We start from the raw sequence: 22,248 nt of genomic DNA, 5'->3' as shown, positions 1-22,248 counted from the left end.
ATCGCGAGGGTGATGGAATATAAAAGCAGGGAGGTCTTGATGGAACTGTACAAGGCACTGGTGAGGCCGCAACTAGAGTACTGTGTGCAATTTTGGTCCCCTTATTTGCGAAAGGATATATTGGCCTTGGAGGGAGTACAGAGAAGGTCACCAGGTTGATACCGGAGATGAGGGGGTTAGCTTATGAGGAGAGATTGAGTAGATTGGGCCTGTACTTGTTGAAGTTTAGAAAGCTAAGGGGTGATCTTATAGAGACATATAAGATAATGAAGGGACTAGATGGGGTAGAGGTAGAGAGATTCTTTCCACTTAGAAAGGAAACCAGAACAAGAGGGCACAATCCCAAAATAAGGGGAGGGGGTCAGTTTAGAACAGAGTTGAGGAGGAGCTTCTTCTCTCAGAGGGTAGTGAATCTCTGGAATTCTCTGCCCATTGAAGTGGTGGAGGCTACCTCGTTGAATATGTTTAAGTCACGGGTAGATAGATTTCTGATCGATAAGGGAATTAAGGGTTATGGGGAGCAGGTGGCTAAGTGGAAGTGATCCACTTCAGATCAGCCATGTTCTTATTGAATGGCGGGGCAGGCTCAAGGGGCTAGATGGCCTACTGATGCTCCTATTTCTAATGTTCTTATGCTCTTATGCCTTCCCAAGAGTCACTGAAGTTTTTATAGGTAATAGCAAATTAAACATAGTTCTCAACTTTCTTTTCCAGGGCAGTCATGCAAGTGAACTTTGGGTAGTTTGGGTTTTTCCAACAATCAACAAAGGTTTCATGATCATCAGTAAATTCTTAATTCCTGATTTTTTTTTTATTGAATTCAAATTCCACCACCTGCCATGGCAGGATTCAAACCTGGGTTCCCAGAACATTAGTTGAGTTTTTGGATTTATAGTCTAGCGATCATACCACTAGGCCATCATCTTCAAATGTATTGCACCATCATATAGGGTCTTGGTTCAATGGGATTCAGTTCCACTTGAGCATATAATCCAGCTGACATTTGAGTGCAGTTCTGAGGGAACGCTGTACATTGTCAGAGGTACAGCCTCTCAGTTGCGATGCTAAACCAAAGTCACATCTCTCAAGTGGATGTAAAAAAATCCCATGATTACAGTAAAGAAATGCAAGAGAGTTTTTTCTTGGGGCCCTGACTGACAGTTATCCTTCAATCAATACAAAAAATGTATTATCCAGCCATTATCAAATTACTGTTTGAGGTACCTCACTGTGCACAAATAGGCAGCTATATTTTCTTCAGTTGAAATACGACTATGCTCGAAAACATTTAATTGGCTGCCAAGTGCTTTGTAAAGTCCTGAAGTCATGAAAGGCAGTATATAAATTTGAGCTTTCTTTTCCCTTTGTACTGCAACCTTTTTTTTGTTCCCCACTGAACTCCTTTGTGTCTGCTTCATAAAAATAATGAATACATAAGATACGTAAAGTGACAGCATTCAAGAAGAAATAACAGTTCAGATTATATAAAATACGCTGACGTGGGGAATTAAGATAATCCTCTTGGATCTACAGCAGTTATTCAATCTGCTGAGTGCATAATCTTGAAAAGATGAAAGGAGAAAACATCCTATTTTCCATTTTGTTCTTACTTGAAGGTATGCTGAGCATTTTCTGGTGGAATAATGTCTATCTATCAAAAATTATTTGTAAAAAATATTATAATCATTAAATTATATTCCCCTGTTCGGTATATCTTTGTTATTTTACTGAGAAATTCTTACTTATCTTCGAGTTTCTTCAAATGTAATAATACCTCAGCAACTGTAAGATGCCAGGACACTGTGCAGAAGATGTGTATAAATTTCCAATACTGAGATCCTTGTAAAATAGTACTAATAGAGCAATTAAATGTTCGTTTGATTTCTTTTTGTTATTTTATAAAAACATTTTTAAAAGTAATTTTTTTGTATTGTTCAAGAAAGTAATGCTTGTCTTTCTTTTATCTTTTTCAAATTCTTCTCAATCTACTTGGAAAAGGTTTTACATCTATATCTGCTATTGAGGTATGGCATTCGGTGTAGGCCAATGCTGTTTAAGCATTGTTCAGCCTGTGCAGTTACTTTCAGTGTGACTTGTGTGCTAATTTTGGCCTGTTGGTATTTAGAAAATATTGTTTGACTATTGCTCCTCACTTCTGATAAAGAGTTAACATTTTGAGTCTGTCTGGCTCTTCCTCCAACATTTTCTGTTTCTTTTAAACTTCCAGCTTCCGCAGCTTTTTGCTTTTATTCTAGTTAGTTAAAATTGTTTTTAAATGTACTGCAATTTAGTTAAAAGACACTTCACTTAACTGATAAGTGATCCCAAAACTAACTGTTAACAATCATTATATTCCTATCCCACCATTAAGTTCATAAACTAAAACATCCAAGTGTTACATGGGTTGTGGGATGAGGATAAACATTTAAAAATGATTTAAACATCTACCTCCTCCTTAATACTTTACATGTTATCTTATGAGGGATGAATTAATGTCAATAATTGCACTTCTATTTTCCCATGCAAGCACTTTATTCATTATTCTTCTTAATCAGTTTTGTGAATTGTATAAGGTATGTCGTCATTGCACAATTTTTTTTCCAACACAAATTTTATCAGTCTCAAAGCTACTTACCCACACAAGTCACCCAATAGAGCTCATAAGCTTTCAGCTGCTGCACCTATATTTATGACAGGATGAAAATCTGGATCAGTCATGTAACAGGACTTGCAAATGTGATTGCAATGAAGAATCGAACACATTTTGGGGAAAGGCACCAGGATCATCGATGCTGGAGTGCATGCCAGGTAGAAGAGACATTATCTAATTTTAATGTGGCATAAGAAAGCACTTACCTCAATTTTGAGGGAATATTCTTGAAGATCCAGCAGGACTTTATTCTGGAAACAAAATCAACTATTTCATAAAAGCTTCAATGTATCATTAATGTTGAAGGGGAGTGGGGAAGGGAAACTTCCAAGCAGTTAACATAAAACCTATAGCATAGTGCTGGCTATTGACATCTACCACCAAATTAATAATTTTTTTCCCTGGAAAAAAATGTAGGGCATTTTTATTTCTTGGTATTGCGATGGTGATAAGAGAAGGCACAAGATAATTGGTTAATCCTCTTACCTCATATGATCTTGAGACTGACCATCCCTGAAGATTAAATGGATTACCCTTTAGTATAATCACTCAGGATGGAAGACCACCAACCAGTCACAATAAATAAGCTTCAGAGATCTAACAGCAACAACTATATGTGTATATATAAAATCTAATATATTGCACCTTTAACGTGATAAAATGTCCCAAAGGACTTCACAGGGGTTTAACAAAATAAAATCTGTCATTCAGCCTCATAGAAAAGATATTAGGGCAGATCATTACAAGCTTGGTCAAAAAGTAAGTTTTAAGGAGCACCTTAAAGAAGGAAAAAAAGATTTAAGGAGGAAATTCCTGAGCTGAGGCCTGAGACAGGTGAAGATACGACATGATGTTTTAGACTATTATGTTGGTGAAACAATTAAAATGGGGGGGTTGCTCAAGCGGTCAGGATGTTCAAGAAGCCAGAATTAGAGGAGAGCAGATCCCAGAGAGTTACGCAGTTTGAAGAGATTCGAGATGCAGAAGGGCAAAGCCATGGAGGTATTTGAAATAACAATGCTGTCCAGCTGATGGAGGAGGCAGGGATAATTTTACTGGGCTAGTAATCAAGAGACCCAGGCTAATACCCTGGGAACGCAGATTCAAATCCCAGGAAGGCAGCTAATGAATTTAAAAGTAAGTGAATATATTTGTAATTGGAAACTCATCTCAATAATAGTGCCCATGAAACAAACATTTATTGGTGTAAATATCCATCTGGTTCACGAATGTCCTTTAGGGAAGGAAACCTGCTGCCATTGTACAGTTTGGCCTACATGTGTACAAGACCCACATCCTCTTTTTGATTTCTTATCTCTACCCAAACTGATTCTACATCTTACTGTTTAAGCTAAGCTCTTGACTATATCTTTTGTACTAATTAATTTAATTAACAGAGCTACCCCACCACCTTTTTCCAGCTTCCTGTTCTTCCAAATTGTACCCTTGATTATTCTGGTCCCAGCCTTTGTCATCTTGCAGTCACATCTCTATAATGGCTATCAGATGCTATGTACATTCAGATACAGAACCATTAGTTTTGTCTTCTTTCCTTTCTTATGGACAAATCAGAAGATCTTAGCTTAAGGGGTGTGATGATTGCCTTCTGGAACAAAGTTTCCAAGTATATTTCTCCCTACCTGATGCATTGCAGAGTCTAAGCTCATACTCTAGAACAAAGGTCAAAGAAAATTACAGCACAAGAACAGGCCCTTCAGTCCTCCAACTCTGCACCAACCATGCTGCCTGACTGAACTAAAACCCCCTACCCCACCACTGGAGGCTACCTCGTTGAATATATTTAAGTCACGGGTAGATAGATTTCTGATAGACAAGGGAATTAAAGGTTATGGGGAGAAAGCGGGAAAGTGGAACTGATCCACTTCAGATCAGCTATGATCTTATTGAATGACAGGGCAGGCTCGAAAGGCTAGATGGCCTATTCCTGCTCCTATTTCTTATGTTATTATGTACCCTTCCGGCGACCATGTCCCTCTATTCCCATCCTATTCATATATTTGTCAAGACACCCCTTAAAAGTCACTACCGTATCCACTTCCACTACCTCCCCTGGCAATGAGTTCCAGGCACCCACTACTCTCTGTGTAAAAAATCTGCCTTGTACATCTCGTTTAAACCTTGCCCCTCACGCCTTAAATCTATGCCCCCTAAAAATTGACTCTTCCACCCTGGGAAAAAGCTTTTGACTATCCACTCTGTCCATGCCTCTCATAATCTTGTAGACTTGTATCAGATCACCCCTCAACCTCCATCATTCCAGTCAGAACAAACCAAGTTTCTCCAACCTCTTCTCATAGCTAATGCCCTCCATGCCAGGCAACATCCTAGTAAATCTTTTCTGTACCCTCTCCAAAGCCTCCACATCCTTCTGGCAGTGTGGCAACCAGAATTGAACACTATATTCCAAGTGCAGCCGAACTAAGGTTCTATAAAGCTGCAACATGACTTGCCAGTTTTTAAACTGAATGCCTTGGCTGATGAAGGCAAGCATACCGAATGCCTTCTTGACTACCTTCTCCACTTGCATTGCCATTTTCAGTGACCTGTGTACCTATACTCCCAGATCCCTTTGCCTATCAATACCCTTAGGGTTCTGTCATTTACTGTATATTTCCTATCCGTATTAGATTTTCCAAAGTGCATTACCTCACATTTGTCCAGATTAAACTCTATCTGCCATCTCTCCGCCCAAGTCTCCAACTTATCTATACCCTGCTGTATCCTCCAGTGGTCCTCAACACTATCCACAAATCTACTAGCCTTTGTGTTGTCCGCAAACTTACTAATCAGACCAGTTACATTTTCCTCCAGAATCATTTATATATATTACAAACAGCAAAGGTCCCAGCACTGATCCTTGAGGAACACCATTTGTCACAGCCCTCCGTTCAGAAATGCATCCTTCCACTGCTACCCTCTGTCTTCTTTGACCAAGCCAGTTTTATATCCGCCTTGCCAGCTCACCTCTGAGCCCATGCAATTTCATCTTCTGCACCGGTCTGCCATGAGGGACCTTGTCAAAGGCCTTACTGAAGTCCATGTAGATAATATCCACTGCCCTACCACCATCAGTCATCTTCATCACTTCCTCGAAAAACTCAATCAAGTTCGTGAGACATGACCTCCCCTTCACAAAACCATGTTGCCTCTCACTAATATGTCCAATTATTTCCAAGTGGGGATAAATCTTGTCTCAAAGAATCCTCTCCAATAATTTCCCTATCACTGATGTAAGGCTCACAGGCCTATAATTACCTGGATTATTCTTGCTATCCTTCTTAAAGAAAGGAGCAACATTGGTTATTCTCCAATCCTCTGGGACCTCCCCTGTAGCCAGTGAGGATACAAAGATTTCTCTCAAGGCCCCAGCAATTTCCTTCCTTGCCTCTCTCAGTATTCTGGGTTATATCCCATCAGACTTGTCTACCTTAATGTTTCTAAAGAATCCCAATAAGTCCTCCTTTTTGATCTCAACATGGCTCAAACTATCTGGACATCCTTTTCCAGACTCATCATCCACCAAGTCCTTCTCTTTGGTGAATACTAATGCAAAGTACTCATTTAATACCTTGCCCATTTCCTCTGGCTCCGTGCATAGATTCCCTCCCTTGTCTTTGGGTGGGCCGACTCTCTGCCTGGCTACCCTCTTGCTCTTTACATATGTGTAAAGACTTGTATAAACTTCACACAGGTATTTCTCTAGCTCTAACCTTGAGCCAAAGTTCCTCAATTTACAGACATGTTTGCCTTGGATCATGCTAGCAGCAACTAACTCCCACATACTGCAGCTGAAGCACGTCACATGTCCTACCATCTTTATAATGTATCATTTAGCTAGTCAATTATTTTACTAATTAAATTTTAATTAAAGCCCCTATTCCTGCCTTTGCTTATACTTTTATTATTTTACTTAAAGTTCTTCTTATGCCAATTGAAATTCCCTAGATTAGATAAAGTAAATAGGAATGACTCACCAGCTAATCACTCACTTGCTTCCCTGCAATGTCACATCTTGATTTTCTTTTCTGAACACAACTTTGAATGGTGACTGATAGTGGCTAGCCTTTAAGTTTCATGCTTTCTCTGGCCCAGTGCTCCTCACAAAGTTTCAATGCTTCTCTGGTCCTACTTCTCACTTCATGGACTCACTTCATGGTTCAGGCTCTTTTATACCAAATGAAAAGGATGTTCCAAGAACATGTGCTAGCTAATGTAGCCGTGAACTTGAACCCTTTGCAACACCAGCTGAGCACTACTCACTGGTAGTTTTAAGCATCATTACAATTTAGCAATTTGTTCAACAAGTTCCTTTATGGATATCACAGAGATGAATCCAGGTATTCCGTAGAATCATAGAATCGCTACAGTGAAGAATGAGGCCATTCAGCCTGTTGAGTCTGCACAGACTCTCGGACAAATCTTCTTACCCTAGTACTATTCCCATAACCTTATATATTAACCTTCTAATTCCCCCTAAACTACACATCTTGGGATACCAAGGAGCAAATGAGCACAGTCAATCCTCTTAACCCGCACATTTTTGGACTGTGGGAGGAAACCAGAGGAAATCTGTGCAGACTTCACATAGGTATTTCTCTGGTTATGAACTGAAGGGGAGGTGAAGGTGAAAATAATGAGAATGCTTGGTTAAAAATAGATTAAGGTATATAGCTGAGCCTCATGAATAGGACTAGTTTCGGTGTAAGAACTCAAGTCTCTGAGTAGGTTGACCTGAAAATAGAACACAAACACCTGCAGCACAGGCATAATTCACAACAATGTGGGCAGTGAGAAACTTTGGTGTAGAGAAGGTAAGGCTGAAGTGACTGCAAAGGTGTTTTTTTATGTAGGAAACAGGCCATCGAATTGTTGCTTTCCAACTCTTTGGAGTGAACCTCAAGTGACCTGGCACTTGTTCTTCTACCACTTTTCTCGGTGTATCTCATTCTTGCTTCACTTTTATATGTCCACTTTCTCTCTCACTCAACAGCCAGGAAGAGATGTTGCTTTGCAAGGACTTGGTGCTAGTAGGAAACCTTGGCACCCTGATCTTGACACCCTTGACCAATCCCTATTTGCTCGCTGGCCTATCTTCTAAAATTTTGTTGACTAAGTCTCTGTTCTCCTCAATTTTAGCCTCTTGCACATTCACTGTTCCAGTGAATTACCTTTTGATAAACTCTGGAATGCCCTCCCAAAAAATTTCCATCAATAAGATTACCTTTTTTTTTGGTTTGTCACCTGTCCAAATGGCTCCATATGTGAATCTGGGCCAAGTGTTGTCTGATAATTCGCCTGTGAAGTTCCTTTGGACTTGTTCCAATGCTAAAGATGCCACTAGGAAGTTTCTGTTGAAATGTTACATGGTTTAAATTAGACTATTTAATTACAATGTCACATCAATACAGCCTTACCTTTATTAGTTATGCTAATTGTTTTAAAATTAGAGTGCCCTTATCACCGAGCTCTTGGATTTGAATCTGGAGCTGTTAAAGAAGACCAGATAAGTTGTTCCAATGAAGACCAGTACACAGGGTGGTATTCCTCATGGATGCCAAACAAAGCAAGAATCAACAGCCAAGGTTTTGGGTAGGTAATCACACAACAAACCTTATATCAATCCATGCAATAATTGTTTCACACACCACTACATTTTATTATAGTTCCTGCATTTTACTGCAATTTTAGTTTGTGATCTGATCAAGTATTGAGGTGGATCTGTGCAACAGATCATAAAAGCATGATAAATGGCATTTTAGCTGATATAAATTCATTATTTCTATTGATTATTTATCAATATCCTGACCCACTGACTTAAGTGTCAGAATGAAACTGCTGCAAAATTGTTTGTGCAGGTAATTCATATTTTTTGATATTAGAAGGCCCATATAGGGCAATCTTAGCAAAAAAATTCTAATTGCTGAATGAGCTTGAAAACTAGAAAGTTTTAGATCTATTTTTTCGGTAAGGCCACAATGAAATCTTTTGCCATTAAGTGTAAAAAATGATGCATGATCTGATCCCCACCAATAGAGGGAGTGGACGGAGTCTATTCTCGCTGGAAAACTGCCATTCACACTACAGGGCACGATTGCTCATGCACAGTATCCCTCCCCCCACCCCCCAATTACTGGCCTCTCCAGGCTGGCAGTGCCCCTCCCCCGACCATCCAGGGACCTCAATGACTTACAGTCCTACTGGTGAGACTAGCACATCAAGTCCCCGTTGATGGCGACCATACGTGGTCCTTGCCAGCGAGGGCCACCAGCAAGATGTTAAGGCAAGTAAGCCCGAATGATCCTGCCCTGGGCTCACTATTTATATTTAAATTCAAATTTAAATTGAGGCTGATCATGCCGGAAATCCAGCGCCATGAAGATCGCAAGAGGCGAGAAATCGGGCACGAGCCCAAATTTTTGCCTCTCGGCAATCTGACTGGCGTGATGAGCTGGTAAGATCGCCCCTATAATCTGTGCAATTCTTAGTTTATGAAGCCTTATCACACTTGTAGAATATTCTTTTGCTAGGAACATCAATGAATGTTTGGCTCCTTAGGGTTCTGCTTTTGACCACAATGGTTTAAACAGCTTGTGAACTGAACTACACAACTGCTTTTTTCTAACACACCAACTATTAAACCTGAGTTATGCTAATTAACATCAAGCTTACTAAATTGCTTACTGGAAAATACTTTGGATGCCACTATACTTAGCTAATTCAAAAAACAAAGGAATGTCTCAACACAATATTCCTTTGAACAAATTAAATCACTGTACAGATTACTTTTCAAGTAGAGTGGTTCCCAAAAGTAAAATGTAGGCAAATTACTGTGGACGAATTGGTAGTTTAAAATACCTGCAACTGAGATGACTAACAGAACCTTACTCCTTCAGAAAAAATACAACTTTTTCATGGTAAATATGTTAATGCGGCTCAGCAAATCTTGTTCAAATCAAATAATGACATGGTGTTTAAAATTTATAAGAATTAGAAGTTATAGGATAAAAAGAACATTTCCTTTGTAATTTTCCCACATCTATAGCACCAAATAATGCACAACTTACATGGAGCTTCATTTACTCAGCTGGTTTGAGAACAGGTGGCCATGTACTCTCAGTCGTTCATTCATAAATGATAGAATAACTCTGAGCAAGTTATCCTTACATGTACACATCCTGTTTACAAAATGACAGCTTGAATGATACGATTGTCAGTGGCTATGATGAATGTTCAAAACAAGTGCTCTAATTCAAACTAACATAAGAACGTAAGAACTAGGAGCAGGAGTAGACCATCTGGCCCTTCAAGCCTGCTCTGCCATTCAGTAAGATCATGGCTGATCTTTTCTTGCCTCAGCTCCACTTACCTGCCCACTCACCATAACCCTTGATTCCTTTACTGTTCAAAAATATATCTATCCCTGCTTTAATAACATTCAACGAGGTAGCTTCAACTGTTTCACTGGGCAGGGAATTCCACAGATTCACAACTCTTTGGGTAAAGAAGTTCCTTCGTAGATAAGATAGAAGCAGGGAGGTTATTTCCACTGGCAAGAACAGTGTCACTGACTATCTGAACGGCAGCAAACCCATATCCATTAAGTGGCTAAGTTTATCAATTCCAAAAAGACAGCCCAAGCACACAGCTGGCTGATATCTTTTAATTATTTGATTCAACACTGTTTCAGCTTAAGGATAAAAATTATATTTTAGTTACAAACCAGTTTAAAACAAATGGATTAACATCTCTATTAAAATAGGAAATAAATTGAAAGGAACACATTACATGTTGATAAACTAACAAGTGGATACTATATAGTCTTTGCTGCTTCCAAATTCAATATCCATATTTCAACAGGAATTTATCTTCCAAAATTTCAGTAAAGACACTTATAATGTGTTATCACAGGTGTGCATGGCTATCAAGGTACCAGGACAATCAACAATGGCTTCAGATTGACTTGAAGAAGATCAGAGTTATTTCTGGGATCCTCACTCAAGGACGATGTGATGCTGATGAATGGATGACAAAGTACAGTGTGCAATACAGATCTGATAAAACATTTAACTGGGTTTACTACAAAGACCAGACTGGAAACAATCGAGTAAGTACTGACTTCCATTTAGAAATAAGCAAAGGGATGATTTAAGTGCAGCATGAGGTCTACTCTGCCCCGTATTTCTCTTAGATCTCACACAGTGCTTTTTTTCTTTACAAGCCGATTGGAATACCTGAAATCACATTGGTGAAACAGGTTCCAATTAACTCATTTCTGTGAGCCAAGTCTCAAGGACATTAACTATTTCTAAGGATATAAGTTCATCAAAATTAGAGATAGTGAAGAGAAACAGGACTTACAAAATAAAAAGTCTTTCTTAGTGCAAGACAACTTAATTTGAATATGTACAAATAACAATTCAGTTATGCGCTCCTGGCCTCTTTTAAGGTCAAACCAAATAAACACACTCAAGTTAACTCAGGACAAAGTAAAAGGGGCAGCTCCCCAAAAGGAAGGGGAACAGCCCGAACAAAATCAAGGCACAAAGGAAACTTGAAAACATTAAACTAAAATGTGATTATTAGGGTCGATAATGGACCCCAGCCCCTGCGGTACCCAACGGGCGCGGAAGGTGTCAATTGTGCCCATGGACATCGCATGCTTCCTCTCCAGGGACACCTGGCCGCAAACAAATAGAGGGGAAGACAATCAGGATGGATGGCCCCTCGATTGACCAGTGCCTGGACCTGTAAATGGCACGTCTCACCAGGCTCAGGAGCAGCTTCATGAGGAGGTCGCCATCTTGACCCGCCCCTCTCCGCACCAGATGTCCATAGTTCAGGAGGTGGGACTGAAGTCAAAACAAAACATTAATAAAAGATTCTTCAGGAAAACAAAAAGGAAGTGCAACCTAAGACACGAAACATAGGCATGGTCCACGGACTCCACAAGGCCACAGAAGGAGCAAGTTTCGGAGCCCATGAACCAGTGAATCCTACAGTTGTGCGGAACTGCTGCATTCGTCACCCTCCACCACAGGTCCCCGATGTAACTGGGCAAGATCCCTCCGTAAAGGGACTTCCACTGGGGACCTCCGCCACCCAGCGGCAACAAGGCCCACCAAGGTGTATCCAGGCAAGGACGCAGTAGTGGAAGATGTGCAGCAGCAGCCCATACGGAAAACACCTCAATGCGGTGGAAAAAGGCATGGAGGACATTTCCGCCAGGCGGCACATGCAGTGGGGCACCTGACCAGGGGTGGGGGGGAGGTCTAGGCTTTGGGCCAATGCGAAATTCCGTCCGAGCAGGGGCACGCTCGGGTGGGATCCCACCGCAGGCCTGCACCGCCTCAAGACCACGTGTGCACTCGGGGCTGAGCATGACCATCCTAAGGTCTTGGATGGCTTCTGACGGGGGAGAGCTGTTCCAGACAGTAAAGAGGTCCTGGTAAAAGATGGGCAACTTCTGCAAGGAGGTCAAAACGCATCCTAGATTGATATGCAGGAGCTGCACGTCTTAATTGAGGCTGCGCCACTGGCAGAAGAAATACGGTACCAGGGCACACCATCACAGAGGGGGCTCAACGTAAAGGTATCTCTGCAGGATCTGGAGGTGGAAGACACTATGTGAATGCAAAGGCATACCAGACCTTGACCGCCCTCCTCAAGCGGGAGATGCGGAAGTGGGATATTGGCAACAAAGCCGGGGGAGGGGTCAAAGGGACCAGCTGGTACCACAGCATGGAGGCAACCAGCTGGTTTATGATGAGAACCTGCGCCCTGTAGGACAGCACTCGGAGCAGTCCTGTCCAGCGACTCAGGCGGGTGGAGACTTTGGCCTTCAGCTCCCGCCAGTTCGCCGATCAGGATTCCTCAACTGGGCAGAGATGGACCCCCAAGTAGAGGAGGTCGGTCCTGCTCCAGGTGAAAGGCCTGAGCTCCTCCGGAAGGGGGTCTGTCTCCCAAGGACCAACCAGGAGGCCGGAACACTTGGCCCAGTTGATCCTGGCGGAGGACGCAGTGGAGTACACCGCCAGATGTTCTTGTATCCTCCGCAGGTCAGTGGGGTCCGTAACCATGAGGAGCCTGTCATTGGTGTAAGCCGACACAACCACCCCTATGTCTGGGCCGCGCAGAGATAAACCTGACAGCTTCCTCCGCAAGAGGCACAGGAACGGCTCCACGCATATAGAATACAATTGGTCGGACAAGGGGCAGCCCTGCTGTACTCCTCTCCCAAAGCGAAGGGGTGCCTTCAGGGACCCGTTAACCTTAATCAGACACTCTGCAGCAGAGTACAGTAATCAGATCCGGGTGACAAAATGCATTCTGAACCCGAATGCCCACAGAGTTCCAAGTAAATACTCGTGCTCTACCCTGTCGAATGGCTTCTCCTGATCTAATGACAAGAAGGCGCTCGACACACCAGCCCCCTGGGAATGATGGATAAGGTCCTGGACGAGGTGGAGATTACCGTGAATAGAGCGGCCTGAGATAGTGTAGGACAGGTCAGGGTGGTCCAGCACGGATCCAAGGTGTGAAGCCATGGCCCTGGCAAAGATTTTATAATCCGTGCTGAGGAGGGAGACTGGGCGCCAGTTCTTAAGTAGGCAGAGATCCCCATTCTTGAGCAGCAGGGCAATGATGGTCCTGCGCGCATCTTCCTGGTAGCAATGCTATCCCCAGGATTCCCCGCATAGTCGTTCCCTGGGACATCACAGAACACCCTGAAGAACTCCACGGTCAGCCTGTCCAATCCTGGAGCCTTGCTCCATCTGAGGCCATTGAAGGTGCTGGTCAGCTCAGCCAGGATGATATTGGCCTCCAGCAGACCGACACCCTCTGGGCTGACCTGTAGCAGGTCCTCCCACAAAACTCTGCAGGCATCCTTGCTGGAAGGACCCAGAGGGAAGAGGTCGAATAGAAATCCTGGGCAATAGCCCGGACGCCCTCTGGATCCGAGTCGGGGAACTGTCGTCGGCCAGCAGCTGCTGACGGTTAGCCCACCCTTTTTCCAGCAAGTAGAAGAAGGGGGAGCCTCAGTCCAGGTCCACTTGGAACTGGAGCCATGGCCTCATGTACACACCACGGGACCCGGTGAGTTGCAGGTCCCGCAGCGCACCCTTCTTCTCCCTGTACTCCAGGCTGGGTCCATGTCGGGCAGACTGAGACGTGCCGCTAGGTCGAACACTTCCTTCTCCAACTCCTCGAGCCTGGATTTCCGCCTCCTTGTTGACCCCCTCGTGTACTCCTGACAGAAGGTACGGATGTGAGTCTTGGCCACATCCCACCATAGCCTCAAGCAGGGGAAGCCTCCCCGCTTCCTTCTCCAGCCGGCCCAGAATCGACAGAACGAGTCCAGGAAGCGCTCGTTCTCCAGCAGCGTGTTGTTAAAGTGCCAGTGGGTAGACACCCGCCGGATGTGAGATGGGATAAAGTCTCCCCATGCCAGGTGGTGGTCCGTGCATGGCACCTGCTGTGTGGAGGCTGAAGACGGACCAGACACGTGCGCCCTCGAAATGTAAAGGTGGTTGATTCTGGATTCTCTGCCTCCAGGCCTCACGTAAGTGAAAGCTCTGGAGCCAGGATGGAGATGTCTCCAGACGTCCACCAAGTCATGGGGCCTGAGCTGGTCCCGCAACTTCACCACTGCCGGGGTGCGCCACCAGGGGCTGACATGGTCCCGTGCCTCGAGGGTGCAGTTGAAATCCCCCCCAAGGATGATGCATTCGCCCCCCCCCGCGATGGTGTCGAGATAAGCGGACACTTTCTCGTTGAAAGTCATTTGCTGCGGTCCAGCAGTCGGGATGTAGACGTTCAACAAGTGAATGACCACACCCCCACCTCACGGACCTTCAGTTGCAGCAACCAGCCTGGCACCGGCTCCTTGACCCCCAAGATCACCGGCTGAAAATGCGGGGCCAACAAGATAGCCACCCCGCTAGAAGCAAGTGTGATGTGTCAGAAGGGCAGGGGTCCAGGCACTCTCTCCCCTGTGTCAGAGAGGGAGAGAGGGGGATGGAGGAGCAGGAGGGAGGATGAGGGACAGGGCACTGAGGTGGGTTGGTGCCCTAGGTAAGCAGAGGAAAAGGAGAAGGAGGGGGAGGGGGAGGTGCTGGTGTCAGGGGCAGCCATGATGTGGATATGCCGGCGTTGGACTGGGGTAAACACAGTAAAAAATTTGACAACACCAGGTTTCAGTCCAACCGATTTATTTGATAGTGCGCAATCTTCTCGGAGATCCTCTCCACTTGGATCCGGTGCATCTGAGGCCAGAACTCTCCATTCACCTGATGAAGGGGCTAACCCGAAAGCTAGTGAGTTTACTATCAAATAAATCAGTTGGACTGAAACCTGGTGTTGTCAGACTTTTTACTGTGTCAGAGGCAGCAACAGTAGGTGGGGGGATTTGGTGTCTTCAGCCCTTCTGGGGCAAGTAGCTAAAGTCCAGGGTGTTTTTCTTCACCACCCACCTCTGAAGATGAAAACAGTGAAATACTGTCCATCTCACTCCGTTCCAAGCACCAACCTTAGGCAATGACAAGGACACCAGCCCAACCACTCAGTCCTATGAAACTGGTCATAAAGTTGTGCTGTCCTCCCTCCTGCAAATGAAGGAACGAGAAAATCCTCTGTGTCGCTCCCTCTCTCCCCCAGGGAGAGAGCACCTTCCAATAGCTGGGCAGCAGGCAAGCGATGGCTCTCCTTCTTCCCCCTTCCTTCCTTCCTTCTTCTTACTGGAAGCTGACAATTTGGTGGAAACAACAAAAACAGGCACCTCCAGTGAGCAAGCTCTGTAACTCACAGATCCTGGTGGCACGATTTTCTCCAAAATTTGTAATTGTGAATGGCCATGAGATTATTTATCTAATAATCTTATTTATCTAATAAGGTTATTTATCTAATAATTATTTTATTTTAATAATTCTGTCTAATGGATTTGTATTAATGAACAAAAGTAGAGTAAGTTGTAAATTGAACCATTGGTAAACATTTTTACAACATCTAGATTAATTACAACCACCGTGATGTTAATCCAGAGAGTTTCTGGTTTAGCATAAGAACATAAGAACTAGGAGCAGGAGTAGTCCATTTGGCCCCTCGAGCCTCTCCATCATTCAATAAGATAATGGCTGATCATTTCATGGACTCAGCTCTACTTTCCCGCCCACTACCATAATCCTTAATTTCTTTACTGCTGAAAAATTTATCTATCTTGCCTTAAAAACGGTCAATGAGGTAGCTTCAACTGCTTCACTGGGCAGGGAGTTCCACAGATTCACAACCCTTTGGGTGAAGTTCCTTCTCAACTCAGTCCTAAATCTGCTCCCCCTTATTTTGAGGCCACACTCCCTAGTTCTAGTTTCACCCACTAGTGGAAACAATCTCCCTGCTTCTATCTTATCTATTCCCTTCATAATTTTATATTTCTAATTTTATATGTTTTATATGTTTCTAATTTTATATGTTTCTAATTTTATATGTTTCTAAACCCTTCATAATTTTATGTATTTCTATGAGATCTCCCCTGATTCTTCTAAATTTCAATGAGTATAGTCCCAGTCTACTCAGTCTCTCCTCATAAGCTAACCCTCTCAACTCCAGAATGAACCTAGTGAATCTCCTCTGCACCCTCTCCAGTGCAAGTATATCCTCTCTCAAGTAAGGAGACGAAAGCTGTACACAGTACTCCAGGTGTGGCCTCACCAGTACCCTGTATACAGCTGCAACATAACCTCCCTGTGTTTAAATTCCATCCCACTAGAGAAAATTCCAATTGCCTTCTTAATGACCTATTGCACTTGCAAACCAACTTTTTGTGATTCATTAGCAGTTAAAAACCACTGCCTCTCTTTGCACTAGTTTTTGAATAATGCGCCAAAAAAATTTCAAGAATATTGAAGTTTTGGGATTAATGTGAATTTGACCTGCTGTTAAACTTTATTTATTTGCACAAGTAGGCTTAGATTAACATTGCAATGATGGTTCTGTGAAAACCCTCTAGTTGCCACACTCTGGTCTCTGTTTGGGTACAGTGAGGGTTCGGGTCAATGTACCTAACCCACATGGCTTTCAGACCGTGGGAGGAAACTGGGGCATCTGGAGGGTACCCACACAGACACAGGGAGAACATGCAGACTCTGTATGGACAGTGACCCGAACTGGGAATCAAACCTGGGTCCCACCACATTGAACTGTGCCACCACATGGTCTTTAATGCAAAGACCAAGTACAAGTTATTGCAATGCACCCACTCTGGTGTTAGTTCTGCAACGGTGTTATTCCAAGCTGATTTTGAATGTAACAGCATTTACTAGATTCTAGATTTTAATGGTTTGACATATTACAAGGATATGCCACCAGGTGGCGAGATTCCCTAGCAGTGTGTTTGCTTATTTGGCTGCCACATTTTATATGGGTGGAATTTTATGACCCCATTGCAGCAGACCCTGAAAATGTAGCGAGGCATTCAAAACTCCATTGACTTTGGCAGGACCGGAGATCCCATCAGCAGGAGGAGCTATAAAATTCATCCCCTTGTACACAAAAAACTGATAATGGTTGGTTTGATATGCCTCTTTTATCTTCACAGTTAGAAAGCTTTGATTTGAAATAATGATCTGAATTCTGATTTCCAGTATTATTTTTTCCCCCTCCCACAGGTATTCTATGGGAACTCAGACAGGTCATCATCTGTGCAGAATTTCCTACGTCCTCCAATTATAGCTCAGTACATAAGGATTAAGCCATTGGGCTGGCACGTTCGGATTGCTATAAGGATGGAGCTGCTTGAATGCTTGAATAAATGCCAGTCATAATCATGTTATACATTGGCACAGAAGAAAGAAGTAGCATATCCTGCTAAGAAAAAGTTTAGGCTGCTGTTATGATTCATGGTATATCTAACAAAATTATCAATGTGATTAAATGCTCATTGTTTCTATATAATCTTGTTTTAAGCAATAGGTACTTGAAGTATTCACATAACAGGTGTGGCAATTTAAACCTAATGATATAGGGGTGACAGTTTGCTAGTATTTTTTGACTGTACTGAAAAGCAGTCCATAGTACAGTTAACAGTAACTTCTGCAGAGATGAGTAACCATTTTTTCCAGCACTGCAATGAGAATTTTGATTCAGTCCAGAAGTGATAGGGTGCCCATTTATGCCTATCCTCACTGCCCTCTGTTAGCTCTCTGTCTTCCAAAAAAACCGTTCCTTATCAACATTCTTAAATGCCTTTGTGGCCTCAACTCACCACAACTCCTCAACCTTTTCCAGCTAAGGTTGGCAACCCTCACAAAACAGGTCAATATTCTGTACCGAAAATCAAAGGCTTATATGCCAAGTTGACTGCAGGGTTAACTTGTATGAAAATTGCCATGAGTTGCACTCATCAGCAAATTGAGTTAGATAAGGCATCCAGGGAATTTGTAACACTCAAAATCCAGAAAGGATATGTCAATGTATCCAGCTGCCATTCGGAGGAACTTCAGCACCATATTCTAACATACTAGCTTGTTAAAGGACTCGCCTGAAGTAGTTGTCTATTTGATCAATATATTAATTATGGGAGTTTCTGGAGAAGAACATTTGGCAAATTTGGAAGAAGTGTTGAAAAGATTAAAAGAAGCAGTGGTAAGGTTAAAGAGAGAAAAAAATGCATATTCCAAGCCCAGAAAGCAACATTTTTGGGATTCAGGGTTGATATTGAAGGACTGCATCCTATGGAGGAGGAGGTTAAGGCAGTCCAGGGAGCACCTGTCCCCAGAAATGTATCAGACCTTGAATCATTAATGGGGATGGTGAATTACTATGGACAATTTACCCCAACCAATGTTCCTGACATCATTGGATGCGCTTATTAGGAAGACTATCATCCCTGTACCAAAGAAAAGCCAAGCAGAGTAACATAATGACTATTGCCTGAAGGCTCTTACATCCATCATTATGAAGTGCTTTGAAAGGTTAGTCATGGCACAAATCAATCTGATCTTTCAAACTGTCTGGATCTACTACAGTTCATCTATTGCTGCAACAGGTCCACAGCAGACACCATCTCCCTGGCCCTACATTCAGCCCTGGAACACCTGGATAACAAAGACACTTACGTCAGACTCCTATTTATTGACTACAGCTCAGCCTTCAACACCATTATTCCTACAAAACTCATCTCCAAACTCCATGGCCTAGGACTTGGCTCCTTTCTCTGTGACTGGATCCGAGACTTCCTAAACACAGATCGCAATCAGTAAGGATAGGCAACAATGCATCCTCCGTGATAATCCTTAACCCCAGTGCCCCACAGGCCCCTTATTATAATCTTCATACACCTCTGACTATGTAGCCAAATTCCCCTCCAACTTGATTTTCAAGTTTGCTGATGACACCACATAGTGGGTCGATCTCAAACAACGATGAGACGGAGTAAAGGAACAAGATAGAGACTCTGGTGAACTGGTGTGATGGCAATAATCTTCCCTCAATGTCAGCAAAACAAAGAAGATAGTCATTGACTTCAGGAAGCGTAGTGGACTACATCTATAGGAATGAAATGGAAATGGTCAAGAGCTTCAATTTTCTAGATGTCCAGATGACCAACAACCTGTCTGATCCCTCCACGCCAATGCTACAGTTAAGAAAGCCCCCAATACCTATACTTTCTCAGGAGGCTAAGGAAATTTGGCATATCCGCTATGACTCTCAGATGCACCATAGAAATTGCAGGGGGAGAGATGTGGTGACCTGTCCTTTTGCATATGCGTATGTGTAAGGGAGGAGTTAAGGGTTACTTGACCCAGCACAGGAGGTGATGGTTTGACTGTTGGGAGTCCAGAGTCATTGAATTTACATGCTTTCTTTTCACTGTCCTAGGTATATGCTTGTTTTTTTTTCCAAAATAAACCTCCTGTTTGTTTGTCTGCCTTGTTATTCATCAATTCCTCCAGAGATTAGATCTGATCCCTGAAATTGTCACCTTTCTTAAGTCAAGAAATATGAAGTAAAGCAAACTGTCTACATGGTTGCTAGACTTGGTATTTCTTATGGACATATGTGCAAAATGGAATGAGTTGAATCGTGAACTGCAGGAGAAGGACAGAGGCACATGATCAGTACAGTGAATGCGTTCAAGTTGAAACTGAATCTGTGGTCCTCCCAGTTGAAGAAGAAAATTGCTGAGCACTTCCCAAATCTGGAGAACATCCAACAGCGGGTCAAACAGAAAGGGGTCCATCCAAAGAAATTCTGAAGCCACCTGAACAAATTGGAAAAGGACGTCAACCACAATTTCAGAAATTAGGCAAGATGGAACAAATCATTATGTTTGTCTCAAATTTTTTTTCAAGCGGACATTGGAGAACTGAGAGCATAATTTCAGCAGGCATTCAAACAAAGCAGTGGACTTGACATGGAAATAATCACCAAGCAAAATGACAGAATGAAATCTAGGTCAAGGGGCCAAGACTTCTGGGGACTTGCAAATAGAGAGAAGTACCCACTTCTAACATTGTTTATACTCAAGGTGAAAGCCTACCATGGTTCCATCTGATAGGCAACATGAGACTGGCCATCTCAAAATACAACTCAAACTTCACAGCACTTACAGATAGTGTGCAAGCACAGATGTCATTGAAGATAGAGGGTGGTGGTGGAGGAAAAATTTTCAGACTGGAGGCCAGTTACCAGCAGTGTACCACAGGGGTCAGTGCTGGGTCCTCTGCTTTTTGTGATATTTATCAATGACTTGGAAGAGGGGGCTGAAGGATGGGTTAGTAAATTTGCTGACAACACCATGATTGGTGGAGTAGTGGATGAGTTGGAGGGCTCCTACAGACTGCAAAGAGACATTGATAGGATGCAGAGCTGGGCCGAAAAGTGGCAGATGGAGTTTAACCCTGCTAAGTGTGAGGTGATTCATTTTGGTAGCACAAATTTGAATACGGATTACAGTGTCAACGGCAGGGTTCTGAGGAATGTGGAGGAACAGAGAGATCTTGGGGTACATATCCACAGATCTCTGAAGCTTGCTACTGAAATGGAAAGAGCTGTGAAGAAGTGTGTTAGCGTTTATTAACGGGCTTTGAGTTTAAGAGCTGTGGGGTTGTGCTGCAACTGTACCGTATGTTGGTGAGACCACATTTGGAATATTGTGTTCAGTTCTGGACACCCCGCTACGAGAAGGATGTAGAAGCATTGGAGAGAATGCAGAGGAGATTTACCAGGATGCTGCCTGGTTTGGAGGGTAGGTCTTATGAGGAAAGGCTGAGAGAGCTGGGGCTTTTCTCTTTGGAGCCGAGGAGGATGAGAGGTGACTTAATAGAGGTTTATAAGATGATGAGAGGGATTGATAGAGTGGATGTGCAGAGACTATTTCCTTGGGTGGATGTAGCTCTTACTAGGGGGCATAACTATAAGGTTCATGGTGGGAGATATAGGAGGGATGTCTGAGGTAGATTCTTCACTTAGCAAGTGGTTGGGGTGTGGAATAGACTGCCTGCTGTGATAGTGGAGTCGGACACTTTAGGAACTTTCAATCGGTTATTGGATAGTCACATGGAACACTCCAGAATTGTAGGGAAGGAAAAGCTTGATCATGGGATTGGGCATAGCTCGGCACAACATTGAGGGCTGAAGGGCCTGCACTGTGCTGTAATGTTCTATGTTCTAAGAATATGTGTTATGCATACAGACATTTTGAGGGTTTTTAGTAAAGTTGAATTTTAAAGGGTAGATCTTGTGCTGCATTTTCATGCTTAAAGTGATCCGAGGCTTAAAAAGGTTTGAAAACACTACTTTGGTTTACTGTTGTCACTTGTATTGGTATACAGTGAAAATTGTTTCTTAAGTGCTATACAGATAAAGCACACTGTGCATAGATTACATAGGTGAGAAGAAAAGGAGGGTACAGGATATAGTGTTAAGGTTATAGTGAACTGTACCCCCAATTTAATGAAATAATGTCCAATTTAGGTGAAATCCACTGTGTGTAGGCATTCTGATCCCATACCCTTTAATGTTCCATTGAGCTTGAACGCCTTCAATGACTCAGTCTTGTTCTCATGAGAGTTAACTCATTAAGAAGTTGTTGGGATAAGAACTGAATGGTGAAAAATAAGCAAAGTCAAGCATGGTGAGATACATTTTAGTAAATCAGATGTGCAACATGCATAGAGAGACAATTGTAGTAGTACTGAGAGTGGTTCCATGTAGCTGGAGGCTGTGTCAAGACAATGAAAAGAGACCTGAAGAAATCGATGATTTATGAACCCCACAAGGAGATGTATTTATGCCCACACATGAACTGATAATTGAAGATTCATCTTTTGAATTACTGTTTTCAATTTCAAAATGCTGTTTGCAACAAATGCAGCATATACAAATACAACACTAGCATTTAAACTCTTTGCCTGCCCTTTTTATCCTACACCATTCTATATTCACCTCCCACAGCTGTAGTGGACTCCAAAAACATTGTCCTGCAGTGCTTGAAATCAGAAATAAAAATAAACAAAACAGTAAATACTCAGAGGGCATCTGTGGAGTGAAAGTCAATAAAACAGAGTTAATCTTTTAGGTTA

The 22,248-nt window shown here is 42.8% G+C and overlaps 1 protein-coding gene across 1 annotated transcript; it reads left to right on the top strand.

Moving 5' to 3' along the window:
* The first annotated feature begins 1,534 nt into the window (after positions 1-1,534).
* Positions 1,535-19,588, top strand: LOC145353370 (retinoschisin-like). The gene is made up of 6 exons (XM_080204069.1): positions 1,535-1,616; positions 1,999-2,024; positions 2,697-2,808; positions 8,119-8,260; positions 10,580-10,775; positions 17,332-19,588. Exons 1-6 carry the CDS (start codon positions 1,571-1,573, stop codon positions 17,485-17,487), a joined length of 678 nt encoding a protein of 225 aa, XP_080060195.1. The 5' UTR covers positions 1,535-1,570; the 3' UTR covers positions 17,488-19,588.
* The last annotated feature ends 2,660 nt before the right edge of the window (positions 19,589-22,248 follow it).

This window comes from Carcharhinus amblyrhynchos, chromosome 15 (genome assembly GCF_965287045.1).
Source record: "Carcharhinus amblyrhynchos chromosome 15, sCarAmb.v2.hapA, whole genome shotgun sequence".
Taxonomy (NCBI): Eukaryota; Metazoa; Chordata; class Chondrichthyes; order Carcharhiniformes; family Carcharhinidae; genus Carcharhinus; species Carcharhinus amblyrhynchos.
The sequence above is the reverse complement of the archived record's forward strand: the minus strand, read 5'-3'. Positions and strand labels throughout refer to the sequence as shown.

Excerpts from the sequence above, each read along its gene's own strand:
- LOC145353370 (XM_080204069.1), top strand. The coding sequence starts at position 1,571 with ATGAAAGGAGAAAACATCCTATTTTCCATTTTGTTCTTACTTGAAG. Across the intron at positions 1,617-1,998 it reads CATTTTGTTCTTACTTGAAG|GTTTTACATCTATATCTGCT; the intron begins GTATGCTGAGCA and ends TACTTGGAAAAG. Across the intron at positions 2,025-2,696 it reads CATCTATATCTGCTATTGAG|GATGAAAATCTGGATCAGTC; the intron begins GTATGGCATTCG and ends TATTTATGACAG.